Source organism: Cervus elaphus, chromosome 8, assembly GCF_910594005.1.
Source record: "Cervus elaphus chromosome 8, mCerEla1.1, whole genome shotgun sequence".
NCBI classification, from domain to species: Eukaryota; Metazoa; Chordata; class Mammalia; order Artiodactyla; family Cervidae; genus Cervus; species Cervus elaphus.
Window position 1 is genome coordinate 17,325,947 of NC_057822.1, and position 25,012 is coordinate 17,350,958.

Genomic DNA, 25,012 nt, shown 5'->3' on the forward strand with positions numbered 1-25,012 from the left:
GGTTTTTGGTTTCCGTTTTGGCTGTGCTGGGTCTTTGTTGCGGTGTGGGCTTTTCTCTCGTTGCAGTGAGCGGAAGCTCCTCTCTATTTGCAGGGCTCAGGTTTCCCATTTCAGTGGCTTCTCGTGTTGCTGTGCACAGGCTCTAGGGGACACAGGCTTCAGTAGTTGTGGCTCCTGGGCTCTAGAACACCGATTCAGTAGTTGAGGCACACAGGGCTTAGTTGCTCCACGGCATGTGGAATCTTCCCAGACCAGGGATCGAACCCATGGCCCCTGCATTGGCAGGCAGAGTTTTGACCACTAAACTACCAGAGAAGTCCAAGTTTCCACCATTTTAGCTGATTCCTGTTCTGTCTACCAGTCAGACCCCAATCCTATCTGGGCCCCACCCTCACATCCTCTACCTTTGCATAGCCTCTGTCTAGAATTGACCCACTCTGACCAATCCTGCCTTGAGTTTCTGACCTGTATCTCATCAGCTCAAAGATTGCTATCCCTCTTCAGTATGCCTTCTTCTTAAATGTTCCCAAGGAAGTGCCTACCCCACCCCAAAGAAGCAAGACGGAGGAGTCAAGGGATATTTTCATAGCTTCCTCCAAGTTTAGAGGCCACCAAGCCAAGAATTGCACTGCCACAGGGAATGAGTGTGTACAGAGGAGAGAAATGGTGTTCCATATACCCCCACTCCTAAGATTCCCAGAGAAAAAGAGTTTTATAAGTTCCAAAAATATGGTAGGACTGCCCATGAAATCAGCTATGATAGTTATGAGACGTAAGTCATGGCTCAGTTTGTTCTGGATCTTCTTGTCCAGATCCTCACATGGACGATGGGGCTACGGATCTCACTGGAGCCTCTTTCGTAAGGCTGGAGGATCCACTCACACGGCCAGCAGGTTGGTGCTGGTGCATTGGTTCCCACCCACACGAACTTGGCCATGTGTGGACCTCTCAAAGGGATACCTATGTGTGCTCATGACTTAGTGGCTGGGCATCCCCAGAGTGAGCTATCCAAGAGAGAAAGAGAAAGTGCACCAGGTGAAGGTATCATTTTTATGACCTAGTGCTATGGTCTAATTCATATCAAATTCATATCACATCAGTTCAGTTCAGTTGCTCAGTCATGTCTGACTTTTTGTGACCGCCATGGACTGCAGCACGCCAGGCTTCCCTGTCCATCACCAACACCCAGAGCCTACTCAAACTCATGCCCATCTTGTTGGTGATGACATCCAACCATTTCATCCTCTGTCATCCCTTCTTCTCCCACCTTCAATCTTTCCCAGCATCAGGGTCTTTTCAAATGAGATGGTTCTTTGTATCAGGTGGCCAAAGTATTGGAGTTTCATCTTCAGAATCAGTCCTTCCAATGAATATTCAGGACTGATTTCCTTTAGGATGGACTGGTTGGATCTCCTTGCAGTCCAAGGGACTCTCAAGAGTCTTCTCCAACACCACAGTTCAAAAGCATCAATTCTTTGGTGCTCAGCTTTCTTCATAGTCCAACTCTCACATCCATACATGACTACTGGAAAAACCACAACTTTGACTAGATGGACCTTTGTTGGCAAAGTAATGTCTCTGCTTTTTAATATGCTATCTGGGTTGGTCATAGCTTTTCTTCAAAGGAGCAAACATCTTTTAATTTCATGGCTGCAGTCACCATCTGCAGTGATTTTGGAGCCCAAAAAAATAAACTCTGTCTCTGTTTCCATTGTTTCCCCATCTATTTGCCATGAAGTGGTGGGACCAGATGCCATGATCTTAGTTTTCTGAAGGTTGAGTTTTAAGCCAGCTTTTTCACTCTCCTCTTTCACTTTCATCAAGAGGTACTTTAGTTCCTCTTCGCTTTCTGCCATAAGGGTGGTGTCATCTGCGTATCTAAGGTTATTTGATATTTCTCCCGGCAATTTTGATTCCAGCTTGTGCTTCATCCAGACCAGCATTTCTCATGATATACTCTGCATTTAAGTTAAATAAGTACAGTGACAATATACAGCCTTGACATACTCCTTTCCCAATTTGGAACCAGTCTGTTGTTCTATGTCTGGTTCTAACTGTTGCTTCTTGACCTGCATACAGATTTCTCAGAAGACTGGTCAGGTGGTCTGCTATTCCCATCTCTTTAAGAATTTTCCACAGTTTGTTGTGATCCACACAGTCAAAGACTTTGGTGTAGTCGTTAAAGCAGAAGTAGGTGTTTTTCTGGAACTCTCTTGCTTTTTCAATGATCCAATGGATGTTGGCAATTTGATCTCTGGTTCCTCTGCCTTTTCTAAATCCATCTTGAACATCTGGAAATTCACGGTTCACGTACTATTAAAGCCTGGCTTGGAGAATTTTGAGCATTACTTTGCTAGCTTGTGAGATGAGTGCAATTGTGCAGTATCATATCATATCAAACCAGTCAATTCTAGAGGAAATCAACCCTGAATATTCATTGGAAGGATTGATGCTGAAGCTTAAGCTCCTATACTTTGGCCACCTGATTTGAAGAGCCAACTCACCAGAAAATTCCCTGCCGATGGGAAAGATTAAAGGCAAAAGGAGAAGGTGGCGACAGAGGATGAGATGGTTAGATAGAATCATTGACTTAATGGACATACATCTGAGCAAACTCCAGGAGGTAGTGAAGGACAGGCAAGCCTGGTGTGCTGCAGTCCATGGGGTTACAAAGAGTCGGAGACGGCTCAGCGACTGAACAGCAATTCATATCCTGAAACACTAACTTCTGATGTGATGATATTAGTAGGAGAGAGCTTGGGAGGAGCTTAAGCCATGGAATTAGGGTCTTATAAAGGAGGGGCCCATTTATATCCCATTTGTATATTCAACCTTTACCCCTCCACCTTAGACGAAAACTTGGGTGAGATCTTGGCTCTTACACTTTTGCTTATCATTCTTTTTTATTATATGCTTATTAAAAATATAACATAAAATTTACTATCATGACCATGTTTAAGTGTACAGTTCAGTAGTGTTAAGTATATTCACATTGTTGTGAAAGATCTCCAGAACTTTTTCATCTGAAAAAAAAAGTTCATCTGAAACTCTACCCATTAAATAGTTCCCATTTCCCCCCTCCTCTCAGTTCCTGGGAATCACCATTCTACTTTCTATTCCTATGAATGTGACTACTTTGTATATCTCCTATAAGTGGAATCAGACAGCATTTGTCTCTTTGTGGTGAGGGTTTAGTAGCTAAGTCGTGTCTGACTCTTTATGACCCCATGGGCTGTAGTCCGCCAGGCTCCTCTCTCCATGGGACTTTCCAGGCAAGAATACTGGAGTGGGTTGCCATTCCCTCCTCCAGGGGATCTTCCCAACCCAGGGATCGAACATGGGTCTTCTGCATTGCAGGCAGTTTCTTTACCGACTGAGCCACCAGGGAAGCCCACTTAGCTTAATATCTTCAGGGTTCATTCATACTGGAACATGTGACAGAATTTCCCTCCTCTTGAAAACTGAATGATATTTCATTGTTTGGATATACCACATTTTGTTTACTTATCCATTTACGGACTTTTGGTTTGCTTCCGCTTCTTGGCTTATTGTGAAGAGCATTCCCATAAACATGGATGTGGAAACATTTTTTTTTTTACTCTACTTTCAATTCTTTTGGATTTATACCCAATAGTGGGATTGCTGGATCATGGAATAGTCCTATTTTCAATTTTTTGGAACTCATTTTCTGTAGTGGCTATACAGTTCCCATTTGGGAAATGGGAACATCTCACCAAGGGTGCACAAGGGTTCTAATTTTTCCATATCTTTGCCAATACTTATTGTGTGCTATTTTTATAGTAGTCATCCAAATGAGAATGAGGTATTATTTTGTTGCTATTTTGATATGCATTTTGGCTAGTCATTCTTAAGTAATTCTTGTGTCCTTTGGTCATTTTCAGCTACAAGGACCAATCTCATTTTATAAATGTGATAGGCAGAGTAACATCCCTTACCCCGGCAAAGATATCCTAACCACTGGAACCCATGGATGTTTTGCTACCTTATAAGGACGAATGAAAGTTGCAGATGGAATTAAGGTTTCTACAGCCACCCCCCACCCCAACCCCAAGGTTGCCTATGACTTTTCTTGACCTAGAAGAGATGGAAGCTGGGAGGAGATGTATGAGACAGCAAAGATTATCCTTGTCTAAGGTAGATATAGTATGACCTTTGTATCTTCTGGGTGGGATAGATTTCCAGCGACAATTCTTTCTCTTCTGTAGCACTATGTGGGGTCCTCAAAGTTATCCCCTCGAGCCCTTGGGCAATCCTTGTCCCTGGCTGATTGCCTCTCACCCCATCTTCATCTTCTGCAGCTAGTGGTAACCACCATTCTCTTACTGATGAAAGCCCCTCCCCTTAGGCATGAAGCGTTTTAGAACAAGCCTTTCCAACAGTTCCAGGGCCAGATGCTTCCCACAGTCCTCTTGGTTCACTGGAATGTTCTGGCATGCTTTCCCCACTCCCCCTAGGGACAGATGTGCCATTTTCTCTCCGCTGCAGAGATAATGTCTTCACTTGGCCACCAGGAAGGCAATTCTAGCCATAGTCTTTGACCTTTCCAAAAACAAAAAATGCTTAAAGTACATTATTGTGGCTGATCTTACCTTCTTGAACTTCTTCTGAACAACAGACTGGATTCATTCTACATTTTCTTATGATGGATATTATAAACTACTTTTCTGTTCTTACTTTTTAAAATGTTTCCCGAGTTCATTTTTAGAATAAGTGTTTATAGAGCATATCTACATATAAGGCAGTGTGTTTATACAGCATATCTATAGTTAAGCCAGAAATGGTTTCATGCCGTGATAATATGGTAACAGTTGCAATAAATGAAATGTTTCCAAGAACTCGGGAATTTTGATAAATTCATTTTTGTTTCAGTAATTTGCTTTTTAGAGCTATTTGAACATTTCCCCTAAACTCCTATCCTTCCTGACTTTAAACTCAATATAATGGCACCACGTCTATAAGGGAAAGGAACAGTTTACAGGTACTCTCAAACAACGCAAATAACGTCAGCCTCTCCCCTTTCCTCTGTATCTTGCCCAAGCTTAAGTTTCTCAAAGAATTTTCACATTATGGGAAGCATAATTGCTGATGTCATTCATGACATAAACTATCATCCTTAATATCAGTTTAAACAACTTTCAAATGCAAGTCCAGGAAGTGAAAACCAAAATTATCTTACAAATGAGAAATTCTCAATAATTTCCCCTTCATTGATCATCTTTTGAGGAAAGCTCAGAAACTGATCAGCTGTTGACTCTTGGAAGAGAAGGAAGATATCAAAAAATGGGGAGGAGGAAGACGTATGCTTGTGTGCTAAGTTGCATTAGTTGTGTCTGACTCTGTGTGATCCTATGGACTGTAGCCTTCCAGGCTCCTCTGTCCATTGGATTCTCCAGGCAAGAATACTGGAGTGGGTTGCTGTGCCCTCCTCCAGGGTCCATCTCCTGCGTTTGCAGGTGGGTTCTTAACCACTGTCGCCACCTGGGAAGCCCAAAGAAGACTTAATTTTCACTAAATACCATTTTGAGCCTTTTGAATTTTATACTATACTTTCCCAATTCAAAATATTTAATTTTAAAAAGCAATGATTTACATTTAAAAGTATAAAACAACCATTCTCATGATCAGTGGTACAAGTAGAAGTTACCTTTCGATATTAGAAAACAGTTTTAAAAGTTCTGAGGATAAATTGAATTGTGAGTATTAGATTTAGGCCTCACAATTAAGTTAAGCCTGGACAATTTTTTAGTTTTTCTTCCTCTTTCTGCTCTCAGATTGCTTAATAGTTCAACAAAAACAAAGAAACAACTTGGTTTTTGTGGTTTTGTGGGGAGAGTTTGTACAAAGGCATGTCTTACTGACTGATGAGTCCAGTTTATCATTTGTTGAGATCTGCCATCTATCAGGCTCTATACTGGGTGCTGGGAGACAAAGGTAAGAGACTTGCGCCTGCCCTGGAGGAGAACTGCACAAGCGAAAGAGAAGGTGGTGCTTTGAAGTCTCAGAGCTATTCTTAGAGGAAGAAGGAAAACTTAGAATGAATACCCAGAGGACAAAAGAAGAACTGGAAGCCAAAATGGAGTCCAGACATGATTCAGAAACCGCTAGGATCTGAAACCATGGGCAGCCTAAGGATGTAGAGTGTAGTCAAAACAATCAGTAAAATGGAGCTCTTTTCTACAAGCCAGCGGTCCACACCCAAAGCAAAGTGGAGAACCAAGGCCCCAATTTCCCAAGCAACAGGTCCAGCTCTCAACAGTGATGAAATGATCACCCTGAGTCAAGTCATGTGTATGGAAATTTAAAGGGGTGGTCCTGACCTCCTAAGCTCCTGTAAGACCTTTATAAGCCTCAGTTTTTCTCATTTGTAAATCAGGAATAATAATCTCTACATTATAAAATTGTTGGGAGGACTTGACATAGTGTATATAAAAGAGCTTCCATAATAATATCAGGAGCATAAGAATTGCTCAATACATGGCATCTGTTATCCTTGTTGTTGTTTTGTTACCTGAAAATATAAATATCATAATGGTGGAGCCCATGATTTGGACCATTCAATCCTCATTTATACACCTTTCAGGGTGCCTTTCTGTACTACCAATTCTGTGAAACTAGGAACTACATTTCCCAGACTCCTTTGTTCTTAGAGTCTGGATGCCAGTTAAATTCTACCAGTTAGAGCCAATCACATGAGATTTGGAAGATGGAGGAGGTGGAGGCCATCTTCCTGTTGCTGTTTCTCCCCCAGACAAAGTCACACAGTCATGAGTAACATGAGGAGACAGGGCGAAGAGGGGCAGGCAGTGGTAGAAACACCTGCCTGACCTCCAGGTTGCAGCTGCATTGGTTTGCTCCTGACATCCACAAATGTTGTCCCCTGATTTCCACTCCCTAGCCCTTTTCAGTGATTTGTATGCATCCAATTCCTGTATTAAATGTTTATGGGGCAATATACTTATGGTAACGATTCCTGTTTCTAGGACTGACTCCTGACTGATTCAGAAATGGGTGTTTTATCTAAAGAAATATCATATGGAGACTTCTGTGAAAGAAGTTATTTCATACTGCGGCCCCAAACTTACTTTGACTTAAATTATGAGTTCCCATGTTTAAACCAGTTCAGTGATCTCTTTATTGATGCCATTCTTTTTGACATAATACAGTTAAAATTTTCTGGGATCCAGAACAGATAACTCTGTATCTATGTATCATTTTAAAAGGTAGAGTATATTTTTGTAATGATCATAATCTATCCATTGTCTTTCTTTGTATTTTATTTGGTCAAGAGAAAAATGGTCCCTGAAATAATTTTTTTATCCAATATTTCCTCCTATTTATTTTCTTAGTATTAAGAAACCTAACTTTTAACAGAACACTGCTACACTACTACTCTCCCTTAAAGCTAGGTCGTAGCCAAATGACTAAAATTTAGCCTGTTAGATGTAAAAAAAAATGTTTTGTAACTTCTGAAAAGTGTCTTTAGAAGGAAGGTACAGAGACTTCTTTGTCCCTTCCTCCTTCCTGTTGGCTGGAGTGTGAATGTGATGACAAGAGCACTAACAGCCATCCTGGGTCATGAGGTAGTACACTAATCATCTCTGCGGCCTACAGAGTTACCACATAGGCCTGGATTGTGCAGCTCCAGACTTCTTTTACATAAGAAAAAAAATCAACCTCTAACTTTTTAAAGTCACTCTCATTTTGTTGCTGCCATGTAGCCAAACCTACCCCTACTTAATATACGTGAAACAGCCAAACTTCTCTCCCTATCAACCATGGTCTGTTTCTTAGTTTCTAAAAACAAGTGCATTCACAAAAAAAAACTGCTCAACTCCTGATACACACCGAGGCATGCTACCCAAAATGCTAATCTGGGTATAGAATTAAAGACTTAAAACGATTTCTCTGAGTCCAATTCAGTGGACACAGTAGTCAAAGTTTGTAAGTCAGATGGATAAATTTGATTTACTCATATTACTCTCAAAATCAAATCAAGGCATCAATTTTAGGTTGAGGCATCAACCCTAACTGGTTGTCCTAATGGTGGTCCATTAGGACTAGCATTATTGATTCAAAATGGCTGAATTTTTATTTAAACTGACACTCTGCTGGTCACACCACAGTGACCACACCACAGCTGACAGCACACCCAGTAGTGTAATCTGCTTTTCAACTCTCTGTTCCAGAGCCCGTAGATCAGAGGGTTAAAACACTGGGCAAAGGCAAAGACTCCAAAAAGCACCAGATTTAAAGCAAAGAAAAACACTCCACACATCTTTCCCAAACCAATGAATAACAGAGTTGGTATTACGTGCAGGCCCAATTGCACTAAATGAATAAGGACGGTTTTCCTTGCTTTGATATTTGACCTATTAAAGTGGCCAGTCCGTTTCCCTTCTTTGTATATCAGGGAGTAACTTATAAGAATGATAGACAGAAGAAGGAAAAGGAAAACCATGCCAGTGGCTCTAGCAGGAATGCCATTCAAGACCACTGGGCAAAGGGGCTCAGATTTTAAAAGAGCAATCTGCGTAGGGCCAGTGCCCTCTATGAGGAAGAGGCAAGCATTCTTCAGTATAATGATGAGCCAAGTCCCAGACAGAATCTTATACTTAACGGAATCTACAAAGGACACAGATGTCAAGGGCCAGCAGATCACCAGGTACGTGTGGGCCGCCATCAAGGCCAGCGTGAAGAGGATCCCTTCTCCAACACTCAGCTGTGCCCCAAACACCACCCAGCATACCAGGACAGGGCTGTTGGCCAGGAAGGCTCGCATCCCTTGGAAAACCACCCCCAGGCCGCAGTAGGAGGAGATGCACAGCAGGTGGTGACAGAGAAGGATGTATCGAACCTCTTTCCTCAGTTTTGAATTCTGTGATACGATGGCGATAATGATGACCGTGATGAACGTGGCGAAGGAGAAAGCCACCACGTACACGGAGGCCTTCACGGTTGCTTCCAGCCTCAGCCAATCTGACATATTGCAGTGTTCAGAAGACAAGTTCATGGTCTTCGGGGCAACCTGGCTCCTGCAGGAGAAAATAATAAGAAAGAATGAATCTGTATTAAAGTTTCTTTCGTGGTTTTCTGACTCTCTGACCTTGCGTACAGTCTCAAGGAACAGGCTGCCCATTTTTCACTATAGGCGATGACAACTTTCAAGAGCATCGACTCGGACCAAAGAAAGAAGTCATCTGCTGTCTCACTTCCTCCAGACCTCTCTCTCCTCCATCAAAGTTGATTGGACTGGGAGTGATGGAGTATCTGTCTCAGGGAAAGTTGTTCTGCAGACCGTGCTGAATCCATCAGAGTCTGTCTCTTAAAAATCCAACCCAAGGATTCTCAGAGAATGTAGTCCAAGTGTGATGTCATGCAATTGACCTGTCACTCATGTTGGAGTGTAGACAAGAGGAAGAGAGAGACAGAGAGAGGTTGGAGAGGAGCAAAGTGGAACCACAAAAATCCTTGCAGAGAGCAACCTGGGTTTCTGATTCCACTAAGATGCCTTGCATTTTCTGCCTTGGGTTCTAAAAATATCACACACCCATGGATTATTTGAGCTAGCTTAAATAGGTTTCTATTCCTTCATTCTGGCTCCTAGAGAGCAAAATATATAAAATGGACCCTGAAGAGGCACAGTAAATGCCAGTAGTTTCCTAAAGGGCAAGTCATAATGGAGATAATGGCAAGTCACAGCCAGGCGACTTCCTGAGAATTGCCAATGCTGAAGCTCCTCATGAAATCCCTTGCTGAAGGCACAAGTTTTTTTGTACATACTGTGCTGTCTTTGTGAAGAATTTGCCCTGTTCTGATGGATTTCTGTGCCATTGTCACGCTGTTGAACTCCAGGCTTTTATTCTCTGGATTCTCCAGCTCTTCAGAGAGGACTAGAAATTGTAATGGTCATTGTCAGGCTTTCTTTCAACTGCAGATTTTTCCATCAAAATCTTACCCTAGAACCTGTCAATAATAAACTGGAAAATGCACACCTGCCTGTATTAAATGCCTCCTTCTTAATCCCTCACTCCCAGAACACACAGAGCACCACCAGAGAAACAGAGAGCCCCCAGAGTGACTGTGTGAAGACCCCGCAGAGGGCCCACTCCACTCCTAGCCTGGGGGAATCACATGAACTGAGCTCTAAGCCTAGATTTGCTGCCAGTGTGGAATATGACTTTGGATGCTGAACTCACTTTACTTCTCTGGTCCTGGGTTCTTTAAATCACAGCCAGGCAGCATCACCAAGCTCAGCATCCTTTCTCTACAGTCAGAGTCAACCTCACACACATCCTCAAGGGCACTGGAGTATCTGGGCTTGTACCTTACTCTTGAGAACAAGACTGCCCCACCTCTACCCCTAGAACATCCTCATCTTACTCCCCATCTCACTAACTTGAATAGAAACCTTGGCTCTCTAGGACAGGCCTGCCTTGCCTTGCCAGGCCCCCTCCCAAGACCTGAGACCCAACCTCTGATCCCTTTAGGGGGAGTAAAGTCTTGCTGAGAGGACTACGGACAGACTAAAGCCAGGACTAGATTTGAAGGGCCTTGATACCACTCTAAGAGTTCAGATTCATTTTGTAGGCAATAAGGAGGCTTGCATGATTAAAATTAAGAGCAGCACTTGCCCCAAGTTGGAAGCCAATAAGATATGCCCACTTCTGCTTACAGAGCGGTATTTGATAGGAACTCTAAAGAGCCTCTTGATGAAAGTGAAAGAGGAGAGTGAAAAAGTTGGCTTAAAGCTCAACATTCAGAAAACTAAGATCATGGCATCCGATCCCATCACTTCATGGCAAAGAGATGGGGAAAGAGTGGAAACAATAACTGACTTTATTTTTTTGGGCTCAAAAATCACTGCAGATGGTGATTGCAGCCATGAAATTAAAAGACGCTTACTCCTTGGAAGGAAAGTTATGACCAAACTAGACAGCATATTAAAAAGCAGAGACATTACTTTGCCAGCAAAGGTCCATCTAGTCAAGGCTATGGTTTTTCCAGTTGTCATGTATAGATGTGAGAGTTAGACTATAAAAAAAGCTGAGCACAGAAGAATTGATGCTTTTGAACTGTGGTGTTGGAGAAGACTCTTGAGAGTCCCTTGGACTGCAAGGAGATCCGACCAGTCAATCCTAAAGGAAATCAGTCCTGGGGGTTCATTGGAGGGACTGATGTTGAAGCTGAAACTCCAATACTTTGGCCACCTGATGCGAAGAGTTGACTCATTGGAAAAGACCCTGATGCTGGGAAAGATTAAGGGCAGGAGAAGAAGGGGATGACAGAGGATGAGATGGTTGGATGGCATCATTAACTCAATGGACATGAGTCTGAGAAAACTCTGGGAGTTGGTGATGGACAGGGAGGCCTGGAGTGCTGCGGTTCATGGGGTCGCAAAGAGTCGGACACAACTGAGCAACTGAACTGAACTGAACTGCTGAGCAGGGGGCTTCCCTGGTGGTTCAGACAGTAAAGAATCTGTCTGCAATGAATGAGACCTGGGCTCGATCCCTGGATTGGGAAGATCCCTTGGAGAAGGAAATAGCAACCCACTCCAGTATTCCTGCCTGGAGAATTCCCATGAACTTGGCAGTCTACAGTCCATGGAGTTGTAAAGAGTTGGACATGACTGAGTGGCTAACACTCACTAATGCTCACTCACTCTGCAGAGCAGGCAACTTGCAAGGCAGAAATGTGCTCAATGAAGGCAGTACAACCATACCAAAGGGCTTTGAATACTCTTTTAAACACATGAAATCTCCAGGAGGGCTGCAACTCTGCAAAGTCAGCAAGGACAATAATATTGACTTTAATTTATTTATGAGACTTCAAGAAGATCAGCAATATATTCAAGATCATGCAGCCAGAAAGAATCTCCCAGTCTCCAGATTTATACTTCCTTCTCAGAGGTATATTTGCATATCAAGAACCCACAGCTACCAAACCCATATAATCAGCCCTCATCTCTACATACAACCTCCACTTAATGACAGTTCCTAAAGTCCTTTCCTTCTGGAGTTCTAAAATGGGGAATAACTGTTTCCTTTTAGCCCAAAATGCTACTTTGGCTTCAGTTTTGAAATAAGACACTGAAGCTAAGAGACTTCAGCAAAGAATTACATTATGTCCACAACTGTCCTGAAAAAAAAAATCAGAATCAGCCGTCACCCCTCCCTACCCAAATCCTGTAGGAAGCAGATGTGTGCGGGGCTGGAGTGGGTCCATACAGGACCAGCAAAGCACCTGGGTCTCGTCCTAAAAGCCCTGCTCAGGACCAACCCCTGAGAGCAACATGCCGCCCTCAGCGAGAGACTGAATCCACAAACAGATGTAGCCTGACCATATATGAAAACACAGCTGTCACCTACCACCTGCAGCACCCTGCCCCCAAACCAAGCCCTTATCTACGGTAACTGGCCAGGGAAGGCAGCCTGCCTGTGGCACGTCAGACTTGGGGAAAGTTGGATGGTTGTCTCTGACAATACAGGAAGCCAACCAGCAACTTCTATGAAACCCGAACAGCCAGCCTTGGTTAACAGCTGCCAACTTCTCTAATTTTTGTCCCTGCTTCCAACTTAGGACCAAGTAGAAGCCAAATATGCACCCCTAACTGATCACATGGGGCTTCCCTGGTAGCTCAGTAGTAAAGAATCTGCCTGCCAATGCAGGAGAAGTGGGTTCAATCCCCGGGTTGGGAAGATCCCCTGGACTAGGAAATGGCAACCCACTCCAGTATCCTTGCCTGAGAAATCTCAAGGACAGAGGAGCCTGGCGGGCTACAGTCCATGGGGTCACAAAGAGTCGGACGTGACTGCGTGACTATAAACGACAACAATAACAACCGATCACATAGGATGCCCCACTTCCCATTGGCCACCTCCCGCTTCCCTAGGCCCACAGTCCCCCCCTCAGGGTACTGAAACCCTCCCTTGTTTCCATCAGAGAGCTCTCCTACTCCTCTGTCTGTCTGTAGTTCTCCGCCAAAATGCGGGCAACGGTGGCATCGAGAAGCCGGAACTTACTTACTTTCAGGAAGCTGAGGACAGCTTCTCTTGGGTCCAACTAGACTCCCCCCCGCCCGGCCAACCCAGAACCTGCATCTGGGAATTTCTAAAGGAGGAAAAGTCTCCGCTCTCTGAGACGGAGACAGCCTTTCCTTCCTGGGTGCCCACTGTCAGTCAGGCAGCGTCTGCCAAGACTAGGGCCAGTGTCAGACTTATTGCCAAGGAGAAGGCTGCATGAGCTGAAAACAAACTTCAGAAATGATCTCAGCAGCGAATGGCTGCTGACAGAAGGCCAATGAGAAAAAGTGGATGCTTCCAGAATGGCCCCCAAAACCTTTCCAAATGAGACCTCCTTTCCCACAATAAACCTGCAACCTTCTCTTTAAACATGTCTTCCCCTTTGCTCTAATTGCAGCCTTACTTCTTTGGTACTTTAAAAATCACTTCCGCCTGTGAAGCTTCTGTGATCGCCTCTGTTTTTCTTCTCTAAGTGGGCAGGAAGGAAGGGAGGGAGCCCGTATTTACTGAACACCGGGCACTTGATATCAAGAGTAAGCACTTAGTATTAGCTGTGAGTGTCCACCATCTGGTAATGGCTCCCAGAGGTGACATGGGAAACTGCGTGAAATCACAAAGCCATGAAGGTATATCTTGTGACTTCTAAAGACAGAGGAATCACATATTTTTCTAGTGAGTGCTTTCCCACACAGTTAACTTTTGTTAACCTGCCCCCCCAAAACTTTTTTTTTTAATAAAAAAGGAAATCCTCCAGCTTCCTTCCCCAATTTTTTTCTGATTAAAACTTTGATCTACAGACATTCTTCTAAGCACTGCTTAGATTCCTTAATCTAGAGACCTTGCTTTAATAGAAACATGACCTTTCCTTAATGCTCAAAAACACTTCTTAAAAAATGACATGCACCACACACCTACTATCAATTAATCTTTGACAAAGGAGGCAAGAGAAAAGACAGTTTCTTGGGCAAGTGACTTTGGGAACACTGCATGTAAATCAATGAAAGCAGAAAACTCCTTTACACCATACACAAGGTGGCTTGCAGACTTAAATATAAGTAATGACACCATAAAACCTCTAGAAGAGTCATAGCAATACTTTCTTAGGCTGCTCTTCCAAAGCAAAAGAAATAAAAGCAAAAATAAACAAATGAGGGAATTTCATGGGGGTCCAATGCTTAGGATTCCAAACTTCCACAGCAGAGGGCATGAGATGATCCCTGGTAAGGGAACTAAAATCCTACAAACTGCACTGCACAGCCTCCCCTCCAAATTTTTTTAAAAAATAATAAAATAATGACACAATCAAACTTACATGCTTTTGCCAGCAGAGAAAACCATAAATAAAACAAAAAGACAACCTATGAACTGGGAGAAAGTATTTGCAAGCCATGTGACAGATAAGGGCTTAATTTCCAAAATATACAAACATCATACAGCTCAGTATAAAACAAACAAACAAACCAATCAAAAATGAGCAGAAGAACTAAACATTTTTTTCAAAGACGCACAGATGGTCAACAGGTACATGAAAAGATGCTCAGCGACACAGAAATACTGAACAGACTTTTGAACTCTGTGGGAGAAGGTGAGGGTGGGATATTTCAAAAGAACAGCATGTATACTATCTATGGTGAAACAGATCACCAGCCCAGGTGGGATGCATGAGACAAGTGCTCCGGCCTGGTGCACTGGGAAGACCCAGAGGAATCGGGTGGAGAGGGAGGTGGGAGGGGGGATCGGGATTGGGAATACATGTAAATCCATGGCTGATTCAAAGAATAAAAAAAAAAAAAAAATTAAAAAAAAAAAAAAAAAGATGCTCAGCATCACTAATTATGAAAGAAATGCAAATCAAAACCACAATGATTTGCCTCACACAGGTCAGAACAGCCATCATCAAAAAGTCTACACATAACAAATTCTGGAAAGGATGTGAAGAGAAGGACTGCAAACTGGTGCAGGCACTATGGAGAACAGTATGCTGCTGGTTTAGTCGCTAAGTCATGACTGACTCTTGCAATCCCATGGACTGTAGCCCACCAGGCTCCTCTGTCCATGGGATTCTCCAGGCAAGAATACTGGAGTGGGTTGCCATTTCCTTCTCCAGGGGCTCTAACCGACCCAGGAATCAAACCTGGGCTTCCTGCATTGCAGGTGGATTCTTTACCAACTGAGCTATGAGGGAAGCCTGGAGAACACTATGCTGCTGCTGCTCCTAAGTCACTTCAGTCATGTCCGACTCTGTGCGACCCCATAGACACAGCCCATCAGGCTCCTCTGTCCCTGGGATTCTCCAGGCAAGAACACTGGAGTGGGTTGCCATTTCCTTCTCCAATGCATGCATGCAAAGTCGCTTCAGTCGTGTCCGACTCTGTGCGACCCCATGGACAGCAGCTCACCAGACTCCTCTGTCCACGGAAGTCTCTAGGCAAGAATACTGGAGTGGGTTGCCGTTTCCTTCTCCAGGGACAACACTATGGAGGTTCCTTAAAAATCTAGAGTTGTCATATGATCCAGCAATCCCCTTCCTGAGCATATATCTGGAAAATGCTTACTATAATTCAAAATAATACTAATCCATGTATCTAATGTTCACTGAAGCACTATTTACAATAGCCTAGACATGGGTGCAACCTAATGTCCAGTGACAGGTGGATGGATAAAGAAGATGTGGTATATATCTACAAGGGTATATTACTCATCCATAAAAAATAATGAAATCCTGCCATTTGTGGCAACATGGGTGGACCTAGAGATTATCATATTAAGTGAAGAGAAAAACAAATATCATACGGTATTCCTTCTAAGCAGAATCTAAAAGAAATGATACAAATAAACTTACTTATAAAACATAAACAGATTCATAGACATAGGAGAAAAACCTGTGGTTACCCAAGGGGAGAGCAAAGGAAGGGAATAAATCAGGAGCTTGGGATTGACAGATACACACTGCTCTATGTAAAATAGGTAAGGCACAAGCACCTAGTGTATAGCACAGGGAACTGTATTCAATATCTTATAATAGACTATAATGGAAAAAATTTGAAAAGGTATACACATATACAAACACAGACACATATACATATATAACTGAATCACTCTTCTGGTCACCTGGAACTAACAGAACATTGTAAATCTACTCTACTTTAATAATAATAAAAAAATTTTGTGCTCACATCTTTATTGAATACCTTGAGATTTTGAAACACCAGGCAGCCCATTCACAAGGGCAGGTTGAAACAAATCTCCAGACCTGGAATATAAACAAATACTCAAGAAGTATTGGAAAGAAGGTTGCTCATAAAAATGCTGATGAAGCTCTTTCATTTTACAACTTAGATATTGATAGATGTGTGTGATCCAACTTATTACAGAAATGGTGATATCTGTATGAACAAAGAGGACAAAAATTAATGACAGATCTCACTGTACTATGTACATCTATGCACTATGAAAACAGAAATAAAGCATGGGGGTCATTCCAGAATTTCAGAACAAGATTATGCAATGCTAACTATAATGGTATCATATGAAAATAGCATTTTCATAAATCATAGAAACTTAAGTAATGAATGTATATGAAATTAAAATACACTGGTTAAAATAAAACAGGCATTCAATTCTACTTGGATGGAGCTCTCTGCATTGACATGGGACTAGCCAAGGAACAAAACTGGTAGAGATGAACAGTTACTCAATAGGTTGGTGAATTCCAATTGCCTATGTGCATAGATCAAGAGCTGCAGATACTCAGAAACCAACACAGGTCAAGGCTCTGGGATTAGGGCATTTACACAATCCTGAGTCTTCTGGCACGTAGTAAATAATTGGCCTTTCTCCTTTCCTGCCTGTTTTTCCGGATGCCAAAGGTCAATACTATGTCTATAAACCACAAAAAGCAAGCAGCAATCTAAATACTGCTGAGAAAATAATTCTCAATACTACTTCTCAGAATCTGAAAGGATTTTTGTCCTTGGTCTATCAGTTTCTATTAATAACACAAGTTCAACTTGCAGCATTCACTTTTGAAATATGTTAAAGCTATCTTTCTTTTTTTAAACTAATTTATTCATTTTAATTGGAGGCTAATTACTTTATAATATTGTGGTGATTTTATTGTTACATTGTTGGAATTATTAAGCTAGATGCAAGTTAACTTACCTGTATATGACTTTAGCATTATTAAAGCTTATAAAATAACATACAACAGCCACAATGGTGAATTTTGTGTTTGCTAGCAGGCAGCCCTCTGCTCCATAGTCTATGGTTTCCTTTCTTTGCACAGTTAGTGATAATTGCCCCATCCTAAGCAATAAATACACTCTTTCTGTCTCAGACGACCACACCTGGCTTTAGCAGTGAACTAGATGTTTTATCAGTACAATCTTGGCAAAGTTGCAATCAGCAGCTTTCATGAAATGCTTTGGTTTTCTCTCTCTGATTCGGCCCTGGGGATGATCATAAACTTTCTGTCAGATTGGATTTCACTACCCCAAATTAAAGTACAATTGAATTTTAACTAGTCTTACTAAGCTTTTTTTGTATGGTGTGATTGGTTTTATGGAAAAAGAACTCCTTAGGTTTTGAAATCTACATATAATAAACATTACTGGGTTAAACTAGTTCTTATTTTTTTAAAAAAAAGATATTTAAGGCACGTGAGATCTTACTTCCCTGATCAGGGACTGAACCTGTGCCCCCTGCAGTGGAAGCTTGGAGCCTTAACTACTGGATCAGCAGGGAAGTCCCAGTATTCTTATCTTTATCAGATATCTTTGCGCCATTCATATTATACATGTCACTCAAAATTAACTCTCTAGACCTGAAAACTGTATTAACTATAAGATTTTAAACAAATCTAAAAATTGAAAGTGAAAATTCATGGAATGTCTTAATTGTTTCCCTGTTCTGAGAACCTGGTATCATTTATGAGAAAGATGGCAAAAACATGGACGTTTCAAATATTTTACGTTGAAGAATATATATGAAACCACAAACCTTTAAAATAAAGACAGGTGAGTTCCCTTCTCCTTTTCCCAAAAGGAGGTTCTAGAGGAGGTATTCTTTCTTCTCTTGCATGAAAAGTCAGGGTGGGAGATGTTGATGAATCCCCGGCAGTACAGACATGGGGCTAGCAGGGAAAACCTCCTAGAAAAAGTAAGGGCATCAAAACCTTTAATAAGCCTGTTTGAGAAAAACAGAAAGCTGTAAAGAATCCTTCGATGTGTGTGTGCATGCTAAGTCACTTCAGTCATGTCCAACTCTTTGCAACCCTATGGACCGTAGCCCGCCAGGCTCCTCTGTCCATGGAATTCTCCAGACAAGGATACGGGGGTGGGTTGCCATGCTATGCCCTCCTTCAGGGGATCTTCCCAACCCAGGAATCAAACCCATGTCTCCTGCACCTCCTGCATTGGCAGGTGGGTCTTTATCACTAGTGCCACCTGGGAAGCCCAAAGAAGGCCTCTAGAAAACTACAACTGCTAAAAAAACAAATAAACAAACAAAAACAGGCTGGCACTGTGGATAGAAGGTGAGGGCAAACCTGATAAAGACAAACTTATAGATGATACAGAGGAAGAATCAGTCAGAAAAGTATCTGGTTTAGGAAACACATGAAGGGTACAGTTAGCTAGATCTACATACTGGCCAGCTTTAAAGTTTGACTCAAATAACTAAGAGGATTTCCACATCCATGGGCTCCAGGAACCTATCCATGGGGTCCTCGTGCGTGTGTGCTGCTGTAGCAAATTCTGCCAAAGCATCAGGTTCCATCACCATTTCCTGGTTATTGCCAATTTTACCCTACTTGAGTATTTACCTTGTTTCAGATTGTCAGCCTGCCCCGTGCACACATGTGTGTCTGCCACTTAATTTAGGTCTTGACTTTCTAGATTCCTGGTCTCAGAACAATGGATATTATTTATGGATGATCCAGGACTGATGCCCACATGTGACCACTTGCTTTTTTCAGAGTTACCAGTGATGCTATGTAAATCCCCACCTGGTCCCCAAGGAAATGTGACCTGGTCAGAAGGCAAATGTACCTACAGGAGGAAGTGCAGTCTCCAGATCAGAGGATCATAGGTGATAATAGAGATGAGCCAAAATGACTTACAAATAGATGAGAAAAGAAGAGAAGCTAAAGGGGCAAAGGAGAAAAGCAAAGATATAGCCATTTGAATACAGAGTTCCAAAGAATAGCAAGGAGAGATAAGAAAGCCTTCCTCAAGGATCATTGCAAAGAAATAGAGGAAACCAATAGAATGGGAAAGACTAGAGATCTCTTCAAGAAAATTAGAGATACCAAGGGAACATTTCATGCAAAGATGGGCTCAATAAAGGACAGAAATGGTAGGGACCTAACAGAAGCAGAAGATATTAAGAAGAGGTGGCAAGAATACACAGAAGAACTATACAAAAAAGATCTTCATGACCCAGATAACAATGACGGTGTGATCACTCACCTAGAACCAGACATTCTGGAATGCTAAGTCAAGTGAACCTTAGGAAGCATCACTATGAACAAAGCTAGTGGAGGTGATAGAATTCCAATTGAGCTATTTCAAATCCTAAAAGATGATGCTGTGAAACTGCTGTACTCAATATACCAGCAAATTTGGAAAACTCAGTAGTGGCCACAGGACTGGAAAAGGTCAGTTTTCATTCCAATCCCAAAGAAAAGCAATGCCAAAGAATGTTCAAACTACCACACAATTGCACTCATCTCACATGCTAGCAAAGTAATGCTCAAAATTCTCCAAGCCAGGCTTCAACAGTATGTGAACTGTGAACTTCCAGATGTTCAAGCTGGTTTTAGAAAAGGCAGAGGAACCAGAGATCAAATTGCCAACATCCACTGGATCATCAAAAAAGCAAGAGAGTTCCAGAAAAACATCTACTTCTGCTTTATTGACTTTGCCAAAGCCTTTGACTGTGTGGATCACAACAAACTGTGGAAATTCTAAGACACAGAGATGGCTTGCTGATAAGATTAAGGTGTCTCTTTGTATAACATCAGGAGGTGACTAATTTGATCCTGGTAACGTAAACCATGGAAACCAGTCAGCATATTTGTGGGTTCAGCAGAGAGGATATTGTTATAACAGCTGAAAATAGATAACGTAAACCATGGAAACCATTCAGTGCATTACAGTATCCTCAGCAGAGAGGACACTGTAATAACAGCTGAAAATAAAAGGATGCCTGGGGCTTCCCTGGTGATCCAGTAGCTAAGACTCCATGCTCCCAATGCAGGGTGACCAGGTTCGATGCCCGGTTGAGGAACTAGATCCCATACACCACAACTAAGAGTTGCATGCCACAACTAAGACCTGGAGCAACCAAATGAATAAAAATAAATATTTTTGAAAAAGAAGAAGAAGAATACTTGTTCCCTGGGAAGCAAAAAAAAGCAAAGGCCAAGAGCAAAGAAGTAAAGGGGCCTTGATTAATGTAATATCCTGATCCACTCAACGTACCTCCCACAAGCTGAGATATTCACAAGGCTGCCACTGTATTATCGTTTCCGTAATGTGGTGGTTATGTTTCCGTAGTGTAGTGGTTATCACATTCGCCTGACACAGTATTATCACTGTATTCAGTGAGTATCTATCATGTGCCAGAGTACTGTGTAAAATGTTTATAGTTAGCTATCTGGAAAAATAAGACAGAATTGCAGGGCAATTAAGCTTGTGAGCCACAACTTCTGAGACTGTACTCTAGGGCCTGTGAACCTCAACTACTGAAGCCAATGTGCCTAGAGCCCATGCTCTGAAAAAAAAAGAAGCCACTGCAATGAGAAGCCTCTTAGCACAAGGAAAAGTAGCCCCCGCTCGGTGCAACTAGAGAAAGCCCATGTGCAGTGATAAAGACCCATTGCAACCAAAATTAGTAAATAAATAAGTAAAATTAATTTAAAAAGAAAGGAAAACAACATCCCATTTAAAAAAAAAATAAGACAGAATCCCTATGTTTGTGGAGCTCACAGTCTTTTAAGGAAAACAGATACATAAGCAAATAGTTTTAATACTATGAGTTAAGAGCTTGAATTCAAAGTGTCATGGAAACCCAGAGGAGGGAGTCTAATCTTCCCAGAAGCATCAGGGAAAATTCTCATAGGCAACATCCCTAGAAATTAATAAAGATTCATCTATTCAACTAGCTGGTCTTCCATTTATTCATCATGGATGTGCTGAGTACTTCCAATCGTTCTAGATGCTGTGAGTACAATACTGAACAAGACAAACAAGGTTCCTCCCTGAGTGGCACTTTTTTAATCCATTCCTGTGGGAGGGAGTGGATGACATTACCAGGAGAAACACAGAATGTTCCCTTCAGACCACCCAATATCCACCCTCTGGCCTCGTTGCCTCTCCCACATGTATTTTCCGAATGAGACCAGAGTGCCTTGGCCTCTCAAACGGGAGCATTTTGATCCTTTTGGTAAGTACAGCTCTCACTGTGACACAGAACTGCCAGTTCATTTCTTCCTATAGCAGTGAGAATACTTTCAGAAGTGCCGGATCAGATAAAATCAAGTTTCTGAAAATGCAGAGCTGAGAATCAATTTCAAGCAGAAATAGAAGGGAGTCATGGGATGCCCAGGCTGCCATGAGATTTCCTTACCTTCTTTCACCAGTGGAAGTCTCTTCTGCCAGTGGAAAAAGTGCTCTTTTCTAGGATAAAGTATGTGGAAGAGCAGCAGGAGTTTCTTCTTGAATTGTGGGAAGAACTCCTGATACCCAGCACCTAACAGAAGTGAAGCCAGGGACGCACCCCACTTTGATTTCTCCCTGCTCCCCGAGTCTTCAGACCTGGGGCCCCTTCTGTGGTGCCTACAGCCAGTGTCGCACTGTGATTCAGGGAGCAGAGAAAGCTGGGGGCTCTCTAGGGTGGCCACTTCCTGAAGGAACACTCAGCACCCTCTGTCCGAGAAGGAAGTGGGGGAACAGGGCCAGCTCCTCCCCTTCTGCCCACAGAGGCTCCGCTGCAAAGAGACACACGTGCTCTGTACCCCATATGGTATTGGGACCCCCTTCATAGTGTTGAAAGGTGACAAGTGAAAATATCTCTAGAGAAAGCTAAAATGTTTCCCACCCTAACATTAGGGGAAAATTCTAACCACTGGAACCGGTGGTTTCAAACCAGACTAACCTTCAAAGATCTCAGATTACGCCTTTAGAAATGACCACAATTTCATAACAGAGGAAAGAGAAAGACAGTTAGAAACTTCTGCAAAGCACAGTTGGTATCACTGTGAAAACTCATAGTTTCTGTTTGCCAACACGTCTGCTTTAATCTCTCAAGCAATTAATTGCATCGCAAGTGTTACGTGTCAACTTTTCCTTATATTTAGAGTTTTCATTTGTAAAATTTATTCAAATCATGCATGCTTGTTGTCAAAAATGAAAAATGCAGACAAACCTAAAAAGCAAGGTTTTTAAGTCCCCATATTCCTGCCACTTGAAGATAACCTCCGTTGGCACTTTGGTGTATATCCTTCCAGACATTTTTGTGTTTAGGTGGATCTTGGTGTGAGCTTCTCAACACCCATTCCATGCCGCGCCATTGTGGAACATTCACACAGTTTTCTTGGGATTTGCCCACTCTCAGCCCCCCGTGTAGATCCTGATTTGACTAAACGAAATTATCATCTTCTCATGCCCTTGCCACAGTGTTTTAAGGACCAGCATCTAACCCAGACCTAAGTCATTAATACAAAGCTCTTCTCTGACCACAAGGAAAGTCACGTGATCTAGATGATCCAATTAGAGGGAAGCCTAGGACTCTCACTAAAGGGCGGGGCGGAGGTAGGGGAGACACTCACTCACTCTTCCTCTGGGTTTGGACTCAGAGACCTGGGAGCTATTGGCAGCCATCTTGCCTCCACAAGACAAATCAGCTCTCAGTGAGGTAGATGCTTCGGAGGTTAAAAAAGAGAGAGAAAAAGAAGTTAGGTTTTCAAAGAGCTTTCCGAGCTGCTAAGTTAAGCTAACGCCCAAATCTGTCTTACTTCTGGAGTCACTAGTTAGATGAACCAATAAATTTGCTTGTTGAAATCAGTTTAAATTGAATTTTCTGTGACTTGTAACAGTGTATCCATCTCAATATTTTTATAAAAGTCAGGCCATATTGAACATACTATTTATAACTTCCTATTTAAAAATATGTCATAATCATCATTCATTTTCAAGATAAATATACTTTTACAAAATTATTAATTGCTTCAGAGTAACCTGTTGTATGGACAGATATTAAATTAAATATCTAATCCGTTATTGTGAGGTATTTATGTCATTTCCAGGTTTTTCCATGTTATATAAACAATTCTGTGTTGAGTCTCCTAAATATTAGAAAACACAGTTATTTCCCCAGGACATGTTTCTAATGTAGAATTTCTGAGTCTGTCCTTTTTGAAAGATTTTTGATTCATATTGCCAGATGGCTCTCCCAAAAGGTTATTTTATTTATATTTCAACCAACAGAGCAGAGAATGCCAAAAAAACTCCCTCACTTCTCCCAGCCCAGAACACTCAACATACATAAAGTTTCAACACAAAGGCTCCGTGTGATAAATGGTACTCCATTGCTGTTTTAATTTGCATTTTTAAAAACCATATACAGTGCTTGGAGGATTTTTCCCATATATTTATTTGCTTATAGTATTTCTCCTTTTCTGAGTTCTCACTGATATCCTTTGCCCATTTCAACTAGAGCATTTGTTTATTTCTTCCATATGTGTAGGAGCTATTAATATATTGAGTTTACTAAGCATTGACCTATTATACATGTTGCAAATAGTTTTCACGGCATACCATGTGCCTTTTCACTTGCATATGATATTTCTGACGGTTCTGAAGTTTTAAATTTTAGTTTATCAATCCTTCCCTTTACTGTTTCTGCACTTTTTGTGTCATTCTTTAATCAGAGAACTTGCAGTCCTCCAGCCTCAGCCTCTGCTCATAAAAATGATCTTGGCATAATCGCACTGATGCTCAGGGTGCCTGAGATTCTGTCCCCTTAGGAGGCAGCTGGGACGCTGTCTGCCTCCCTCCATCCCTGACTGCTTCTTTCTGCCTCCCTCACAGACGTGGTTTGTGATTAAAGTACAGCCAACAGCATGAGAGCTGATGTGATGTGCGCAACTTCAAGGTTGTTCTCCTTAGAAAGGGAAATGTGTTCTCCTTAGATTTTCACTTCTTGCTTAGGTTGGAGTGAATAAGTGACAGTAATCAGACACATGAGTACAATACCTAGGAAGTTCAGAACTACAAGCCAGGAGGCTCCAGGGTCCCGGACACTGGGGAATGTCCATATCTCCTAGACTATTAATACTTAAAACTGGACTGTTTTGTAAATGAGAAATTGAACTTCTGCTGGGTGTGAGCCACTGTTTTGGGTCTTTATTACAGTCAAACCCATATTCTAAATTAAATGGTAATGCATGACCCCATTTTACACACATACAAACACAGACTCAATGAACATGAATTTGAGTTAACTCTGGGAGATGGTGAAGGACAGGGAAGCCTGGCGTGCTGCAGTACATGGGGTCGCACAGACTCGGACACAGCTGAGCAACTCAACAACAATACACAATCACTCACACCAGCATAAGAGAAGATAAATAAAATGGCATACCAAACTGTTAACATTATTAGTTCAGGGAATGAGACTGTAGGAATTTGGGGGGGAAATTATCAATTTTTAATCCAGGTTGTTTTGACTCAATAACTTACATTACCCAAGGTGGTTAAACACTTTCTTTTAACAGCCCTTTTTTATGTAAAGTCACAGCCCTAGACAGAATGGGTGGAAGAAAAGTGTAATTGAGGAAAGGGTGCAAGAATATGACAGGTGGAATAGTCTAGTTCTAACAGAATTGGTTGAGTCTGGAACTATATCATTAATAACCAATGTGTATTTTATAACTACTCTGGACCAATATTCAATGACATCATCATATT

The 25,012-nt window shown here is 42.0% G+C and overlaps 1 protein-coding gene across 6 annotated transcripts; it reads right to left on the reverse strand.

The window, feature by feature from the left end:
• Positions 1-4,715: 4,715 nt before the first annotated feature.
• On the reverse strand, positions 4,716-22,940 carry LOC122698572. 6 transcript variants are annotated; one of them, XM_043909755.1, is made up of 5 exons: positions 21,672-21,949; positions 18,042-18,191; positions 16,235-16,296; positions 9,802-9,911; positions 4,716-9,053 (listed from the first exon to the last, which is right to left on the reverse strand). In XM_043909755.1, the coding sequence occupies exon 5, from the start codon at positions 9,029-9,031 to the stop codon at positions 8,114-8,116; it is 918 nt and encodes a 305-aa protein (XP_043765690.1). In that variant the 5' UTR covers positions 9,032-9,053; positions 9,802-9,911; positions 16,235-16,296; positions 18,042-18,191; positions 21,672-21,949; the 3' UTR covers positions 4,716-8,113. The 6 variants fall into 6 exon arrangements, 5 of the variants coding, with proteins under 5 accessions (XP_043765690.1, XP_043765688.1, XP_043765689.1 ...); XM_043909753.1 differs by lacking the exons at positions 9,802-9,911; positions 21,672-21,949 and adding an exon at positions 22,873-22,940 and having other exon boundaries at positions 16,220-16,296; XM_043909754.1 differs by lacking the exon at positions 9,802-9,911.
• Between the last annotated feature and the right edge of the window lie 2,072 nt (positions 22,941-25,012).